Raw genomic sequence first — 7,768 nt, forward strand, 5'->3', positions numbered from 1 at the left:
GCAGCCGGTCCGAGCGCAGCCCTGACGCGGAGCTGCCGGGGAGGTGCCCGAAGTTTTATCCCGCACCGCCCGGGGTGGAGCCTGGCGGGGGCAGGGACCGGTCTGGCCTCGGCAACGGCCCCGGCAACGGCCACGGCCCCTGCCCCGGCGGTACCGGCACCTGCTCCCGCGGGGGGTCCCGGTCTTTGCCCCAGGGGGTCCCAGTTCTGTACCAGGGGTCCCAGCCCCTACCCCCCGTTTCGGATCCCGCTCCCGGTATCCCGACTCGCCGTTAATCTCGGTATCGGCTCACCGGGGGCGTTCAGCCCCTGCCGGGGTCCCGGCTCTGCCGCGGCTGAGGGGCGAGCTGCCCTCCACGGACCGTGAGGAGGGGACAGACCGGACACCTCTCCCCCTCCGCGCGCCCCGTGGGTCAAAGTCACTCCGTGGGCAGGGAACAGATGGGCTGAGCTCTCCTTTTAGGAGCCAAGCGTGGAGACTCTGCTGTCTAATAGCAAGGCTGGACCATTCCCCCCCCCAGGGATTCCCTCTGCACCCACTTCCCAGCAGGGACACAGACTCAGCCCTACAGGGCTTTAAAGCAAGGGGCAAACGGGCTGGTGGGCGCCAGTTCCAGGCTGCAATGCCCCGGGTGCCGCGGGGCAGAAGCGGCTCCCTCCCGGCCCAGCGGCCGCCCCGTGCACGCAGGGAGGTGCTGGGGAGGTGCTGGTGACCTCAGGCTGCCTTGCCGGGTCTCTCCTTCGCAGACAATGCCCTGGCACACCAAGACACAAAGCAGCCGGAGGGGGAGATCTGGCGGCCGGTCCGCAGTGGGGAGACCCGACCCGTGAGGCTGCAGCGCCCTGGCCCGGCAGGAGCCGAGGGGGGACTCTCTGAATCCCCAAAATTCTGCTGCTGTGTCCCTCCCGCCCGGCGTCCCCTGGGGTGTGTGCAGATGGCTGGGTGGCAGCGAGGCCACTCGTGCAAGGCAGAGAGCCGGGCTGGGAGGGAGCCTTTGTCGCACAGCCCCCCGCCCGCCCCAGCCCCCTCCGAGCTCTCGGGGGGGAGATGAGCTCAGGCGGCTCCGACTCCGGCTCCTGCCATTGTTGTCCCTGGGAGAGGGGCCGGGGCAGGGATGCGCCATTGTTCTCCCCGGGAGCTGCGGAGCCCCGGGCCTGCGAAGCCGCCCCTAGGGGGGCCACGTCCCCAGCTGGCTGCGCGGGGTGAGGCCCTGGAGCAGCGAGGAGAGGGGACAGCCAAGGCCACAGGTTTGGCCCTGCCACAGCTCAGCTTTGTGCACCAGGAGGGGCCGTGGTGGGGACAAGGTGTCACACCAGAGCCACTCCTGCAGGGAGCAGGGTCTGCTCCCAGCTCCCAGCCCTGATCTGCGGGGAGGGACAAGGGGACATTGTGGCCTTGGCTGGGAGCGTGGCCTGCTTGGGTTCTTTGGCAAAGCGGCCGTGCCCCAAGGGCAGAGCATCTCCCCACATCCCGGCAGCCCTGAAGAACCCCTCTCCCGGCGGCCACCCTCCTCACACGGCTCCATCTCCTTCCTGGGAGGAAGCTCATCTCCTCCGGCAATCCCATGACTCCAGGAGCTGGTGCTTTAGGAAGTGTGTGCACATTTCAGCATGGTTGAAGGTATCTGGAGCCCCCAGAGACACAAGCTGGGAGATCCCAGGATTCCCAGCAGCCTGGATTTTGTGTGTTTAGTTTATTGTGTTGCCCTGGGAATAAATCGTTAAAGATTACAGGCAGACTTGGGCATAATTGCTGCACGGCATCCGAGGCTCCTGCGTCTCCAGAGGGAGCGTTCTCCAAACCCCGCACGGCTGAGCAGCTCGGGGAGAGACGATCCGACGAGCAAATACCTACACAAATCCTGCTGCAGGCCACACGCAGCTCCCGCAATCCGCTTAGCTAACCTGGGCCCTGGGATTAGCCCCCGCGGAGGCTCACGCAGCCGGGAGGGCGGCGCGGACACGGGGTGGAGGAGCGGGGCTTACCCGGGTCCCGCCGGGACACTTCCCACGGGCCCTGGCCCGGTGTCACGGCAGAGCCAGGGCAGCACCGTGGTGTTGGCTCCTTTGTGTCCCACGGTCCTGCCGGCCCCAGCTCCAGCAGGGAGCCCCGAGTGTTTTGGAGGCTGGTTCTTGGAAGTTTTCTCCCTCGAAGGAAGGGAATTCCCAGCCCTCTTTCTTCGGGGAAATCCCCCACCAGCCCCGGGCAGCAGCTTTTCTCTTTTCTCTCTCTTTCCACCTCCCGCCCGCCCCCCCCCAAGGTTTTGGGCTGAATTCTTGGCTGATTCCACAGCTTTGGCAAACGGGGGATTTTTATCGCAAGTCTCTGCATTCCACTCGCAGGCGCGGGGTCATGGGATTAGGGCAGAGCTGACTCCGGCTGGGAGCAGACAGAGGGGGGGAGAGGAGGGCAGAGGAGGAGTTTCTCGCTCCTGCGGCTGCAGGAGAAGCCGAGCTGCAGCCTGGGGGAACCCAGGTGGGACGGGGATCCTTTTCCTCCGCCTGGGGAGGGGAGCGGTGCCGTGGCTTCCAAGGGGCTGCCAGGCCCGCGGTGCCCAGCTGGGGCCCCGCACGGAGCCGCCGCAGCGAGCGGGAGCGTTCCCACGGGCGCGGGGCCAGCGGCCGGGATCATGCGGGGCACACCCCGGCAGGAGGGTGCAGCCCAACCGCTGCACCTCCACCCGCCCGCCCGGCCCTGCCCAGCCCACCCGGGCACCGGCGGGGGGGGAGCGGTGCTGGGCTGGGGGTCCCCGGGGGTCCCCGAGCCCCGCGGGGCCGAGCGGCTCAGCCTCAGTCACGGTGGCAGCGGTGACTCAGCCCCCGGCGCGCTCAGGTGAGCCGCCGCTGCCGCCGTGAGCACGGAGATGCCGATTCCACCCTCCCGACGCAATCCCGGGCACGGAGCCCCGGCGGAGCCCCCCATCCCTCCGGGGTGGCCTCGTGACGGGCGCGGATGTCCTTGGGCAGGACGGCGGTGCCTGTGCCGGTGACGCTGGCGGGGCTGTAAACACCCAGGCGTGTCCTTAGAAACACACAACCGGCTCTGTGTGTTCCCAGCTCTCGGGGACGTGTCCTGGTGGCCTTTGGCAGACTGTCCAGGCGTCACAGCCTGGGGACACTCCAGCTGCCAGCCCGATGCAGCCGGAGCCAGTGGCCCTGCCTGGCTCACTCGCTGTGCCCTGGCTCTGGGGCACCCCACGCTCCCGGGGCTCTGCCCCCCACCCTGGCCTCGGGCCTGGAGAGTCCCAGGGATGAAGTCACCCCTGGAGTGACTCAGGAGCCCCCCTTGGGAGGCTGGGCATACGGGGAGCACCAGCACAGGCCGGGTGGCTCAGGCCAGACCTCAGGGTGACTCAGCTCTTGTGGGGGGCTGAGGCTGGGGGGAGTCACCAGAGGCCCTCACCCACCTGGCCCTGGGCCCGGGAAGGATGGCGAATCCCTCTGGATTTAGCAGCACCCAGGTGTGCAGCCATACTTGGCTGTGCTGGGCCGTGGCCCTGCTGCCATGAGGTCAGCCCCGCCGTGAGGCCAGGGCTATTCTGGGCTCTTTGAGCTCACGGGCCCCTCCAGGATGCTGAACTCCAGTTCCTGCTCCCATCCCAGTGGCTCCCAGTCCCCGGCCTCCCTTCCCGTGGCCCCCTCAGCTGGGGGCAGGCAGAGCTTTGGGCCCCAGCCCTGCTTCAGCCTGGAGTTGTGATGGGATGAGCAGGGGGAACTGTGGACCCCATCCCTGGCCACCTCCTGTCCTGCTTCATGCCCCAGCTCTGCCTCTGCCCCTCTTCCTCTGCAGCCCTGGAGCCCCATGGTGCCCCCAGCCGTGTGCTGGTGGGGCAATTTCGGCAATGGCAGAATTCGGGTTAGGAGAGGTCCTGGTGGTTCCATCAGTACCACGGGCACACACTGCCAGCTTGTGCCCACCAGTGGGACCCTCTCCTGGGCATGGCCCTTACGGTTCCCTGAGACCCCCCAAAAAGGGCAGAACTCAGCTGCTGTGCCTGGGGAGCCCTGGAAACACAGGTAGGGATCTGTCAAGGTGAGAAGGGGCACCCAGGGCACAGACCCCCTGCCCACTGTGACCTGATGCCCCACACCTCCTGTGCCCCCTGACCCCCCCCACCCCTCCCTCAGCACCAGTGGCTCTTTCCCAGACGCTGCCACGTTTCCTGGTTTAAATCCCGGCTCCAGGAGTCAGCCGACAGCTCAGCTGTTGGTGGTGGTGTTATTATTGTTGTTATTATCATTATTATTATTATAAATGCTTAAGCGAGTTGCCAGCCTTGGGGAGGGGAAGGACTCAGGATTTCGGGAGCCTCCTTGGATACACGCTGAACCTTGTTCCTGGGGTGACCCAGCCTCGTAAACCCGAGGGAAAGTAACTCCCTATTCCACCGTATCCAATCCCATCCCACCCTCTCCCAACCCATCCCATCACACTCCAGCCCTCTGATCTCACCGTGGGCTCACCCCGCGAGGCGTCATCCCCAGTCCTGGGAATGCACGCACGCAGGGCGGCAGAACCGTGTGGGATGGATCCCGAGCCCGTGCCCAGAGCCGGGGGTGATGCCAGCGGGGGATCCCTGGGATCCCGGGGGCAGCAAAGGGGGGGTGTCCCGCCGGGCCGGGCCATGCGCTGACACACGGGCACACACTCAGCGCCGCGGCATCCCCGCCCCGCGCCTGCCCCCGGCTCCCCGTGGAGCCGCCTCAGGAATGCGGGAACCTCACCCGGGCGGGGAGTGCGGTGCCAGCGCGGGGCCGCGGGCACCTCTCCGCCCTCCATCGCCCTGGGGAGCCGGCGGGGGGCTGGCAGCCCCCCCAGCCCGGCAGGGCACGGGGCGGACACAGCCTTGGTGTGGGCCCAGGGCCGTCCCTGCCCCCCTGCAGGGCTGGCACCCCTTTGACCCCCCAAAACCGGGAAGGAGGAACGGAATCCATGCAGGCAGGATGTGCCCCAGGAAACCCCGACTCGGGCGGGATGGCGACGGGAGGAGGCACTTCCTCCCGGCCTTGTCCCTGCACACACGAGTTCACCTCCTTCACCCCGCAGGGGCACGGGCTTGTGCACAGCCCCCCGCGCACGGACACCGCACACGAGCTCCGTGTGCGCACACGCTGCCGCTGGCTGCTGCGCTCCCAGCCACGCTCCCACACCCACGTTCCCACACCCAGGCACCCCCTCCCTTCCCGGCTCCCCGCGCTCCCCCGCGGCCGCAGTTCCTGTTTACGGTGATGGAGCCGCCTGCCCGGCCCTCCCGACACCGGGGAGGGGGGGGCAACCGGAGCACCGCTGGTGCTGCTGCCTCTCCCGCGCCTGGCACCGGCGCTGATGGGTTCCCGGCCGGGCGCTGTGCGGGATCGCCCCACGGATGCAAGACCGCGGCCCGTTCTGGGAACAGCAGCAGGAAATCCCGAGCGGGAAAAGAGCCGGACCCCGCGTGGCATCGGCACGGGTGGGTGCCCCTGCCCGGCACTGTCAGCACTCCGGCGTTGGGATGTCCCAGCACCCCCGACTCCGTGTCTGCAGCGGGGCCCCATGCCCGGCTGGGGGGCTCAAGGGAGGTTCCGTGCCCTGGGTCCAGGTGTGTCACAAGGAGCAGAGGGAGGAATCCAGCCCTGGGCCAGACCCACTGTGCCACATTCCCCAGCGCCGAGCCACGCTGTGAGGAGCCGGGCTCGGCTCATCCCAGCACCCGACCTGTGGGGAAACTGAGGCACCGGCTGGGGAAGTGACTCACCTGCACCGTGGCCTCTAAATGCACTGCTCCGATTAGATAATGGGCGGAAGGATCACAGGGAGCCCGACAGCCTCTCATTAAACCTTGGGCTCCCCGAAGAGCCTTCAGCTCCATCGGAGTCCGTGGCCACCCGGGCCGGTGCCGGCCCGCGGGAGGCAGCCCTGCCCAGAACCCACCCACTCACATCCGCAGGCGGCTGCAGCACCTCACACCTGCCCCTGTCGGAGGGTTCCTGCTCACAGGAGGTGCTGCCCCTCCCAGAAGCCTGCAGGAGCTGGGGGAGGCATTCTGCAGCCCCCTGGCAGGACCGTGCACCTTTGGGGCGCCCTACCTGGGACACAGGGGCTGCAGCCAGCCGGGGTCGGGGCCGCGGCCCATCTGCCAAGACAGGATGTGGGGCCGGACGGGGGACACAATGTGGGGAAGTGAGAAGGGGACAGCAGGGACGGGGACATCCCGTCGGCGCAAGCGGGCTCACAGCCCCTCCAGAGCTGCCGGGCACCCGGAGCTCCGACTCCTGCAGGTCCCCTGCGCGCCCCCAGCTCCCCTGGTGCTCCCTCCCGCCTCCCGCACCTGCCTGGCCCGGGGGGCCCTGCCTGCAGCGGCCTGTCCGCGGGCGGCCGAGACGCGAAGGAGCTGGTTGGGCCGGGCAGGTGTCGGGTGGGAGCGGGGTCCGCTCAGCCCACACAGGTGTGGCCGCGCCGGCTGCGGCAGCAAAGCTCCGCGCCCGGCTGGCCCCGTCTTGCTGGGTGGCAGGAGCCTCCCGCGCCGCTCGCAGCCCGGGGCGGCCGGGCACACCCCGTCATTACCCCAGCTGCCGGCGCTGCCCGGGCAGGGAGGGGGCGGCAGGGCCGGCACGGCCCGCTGGCGACGAGGACGGCGCGAAGGCATTGCCCACCCGCGCCTGGCCCTCCCCTGCCGCGGGATCGCGACCCCTCCCTGCGAGGGACCCTGCGGGGACACCCCCGCGCCCCATCCGTGGCCCTGACGCGTGGGGGAGGCAGCCGGGGTCAGGCCCAGCAGCTGCTCAGGACGTGCCCCGCGGGTCCGCAGTGCACAATGACCCCATTGAGGTCCCGCGGAGCGGGGGGGAACACCCAAGGTGGTGGTGGCAGAAGTGACTCCAGTGTCAGCCTCAATCCTGCTATTTATACCCGGCGGAGGGGTGGCCTTTGAGGGAACGGGGATGGAAGCGCTGCCGACCCCTCCCTGCCGCCTGCCCGGGCATCCCGGAGGGCAGCGGCCCCGGCCCCCCGGCTTTCCCTCCCCACCCCACGCCCCAGCCCGGCGCCAGCCCTGCCAGGAAGAGCCCCAGCTCCGGGACCAGCTGCAGCCGCTTCCTCCCGGCCCCGCCAGGAACTGGGGAGCCCGCAGGGGCTCCGAGCCCCCGGCTGCAGCAGGGCAAAGGGAACCGAGCGGCTACGGAGCCCCAGGGCTCGCGGGGGGCTCGCACCAGGCACCTGGGTGCTGGATGCCAGGATCCAGCTGGGAGCTCCTTGGGAACCTCCCAGCTTTACCAAGGGCGAAGTCCCGGCACATCAAAGGCGGGCGGAGGCAGCGGGAGCCGGGGCAGGAGCCTTTGGTCCCTGCCAGCACCCGGCTCCACCGCTCCACGCAGCTCCCACCGCCCCGCACCGGGGTCCCGTGCCGGCACACCCGGCTCCGGGGTCGTGCCCCCCTCCCCGGCGTGGCGCCCAGCCCATCGCTGTGGCAACCGCCACCAGCTCCGGGTGTATTTTCTGCACCAGGGCCACTGTGGGAACCTGGACGGGTGCCACCTCATTCCGCTGGGCTCTCTGGGCCGCCTTTGTAGCCGGCGTCGAGCCCAGCTGGCAGCCGCTTCCTCCCCAGGCTCCCCCTGTCCCCCGCGGGTCACGGCCCTGGCCGGGAGCTGGTGGGAGGGGGCTTTTCTGGAACCCCCAGCACGAGAGCAGGCACCCCCTCCGGCCCCCTACGGCTTTGGGCCACCTCCAGCAGAGCCGTGTGACAGTGGCCTCCAAGGCCACTTGGAGGGCAGTGCCCACGGCCCCCGGG

The 7,768-nt window shown here is 69.3% G+C and overlaps 1 protein-coding gene across 1 annotated transcript in view; it reads left to right on the forward strand.

The window, feature by feature from the left end:
- Window positions 1–6,722, forward strand: part of LOC119712365 (collagen alpha-1(I) chain-like) — a 13,750-nt gene extending 7,028 nt beyond the window's left edge. Inside the window, exons 4-7 of the mRNA XM_038163469.1 lie at window positions 5–150; window positions 747–826; window positions 5,169–5,449; window positions 5,834–6,722. Of these exons, the coding sequence (XP_038019397.1) occupies window positions 5–150; window positions 747–826; window positions 5,169–5,449; window positions 5,834–6,722 (1,396 nt within the window). The remainder of the gene's footprint in view (window positions 1–4; window positions 151–746; window positions 827–5,168; window positions 5,450–5,833) is intronic.
- Window positions 6,723–7,768: the final 1,046 nt, after the last annotated feature.

The sequence above is a fragment of the Motacilla alba genome, chromosome 28 (genome assembly GCF_015832195.1).
Source record: "Motacilla alba alba isolate MOTALB_02 chromosome 28, Motacilla_alba_V1.0_pri, whole genome shotgun sequence".
Taxonomy (NCBI): Eukaryota; Metazoa; Chordata; class Aves; order Passeriformes; family Motacillidae; genus Motacilla; species Motacilla alba.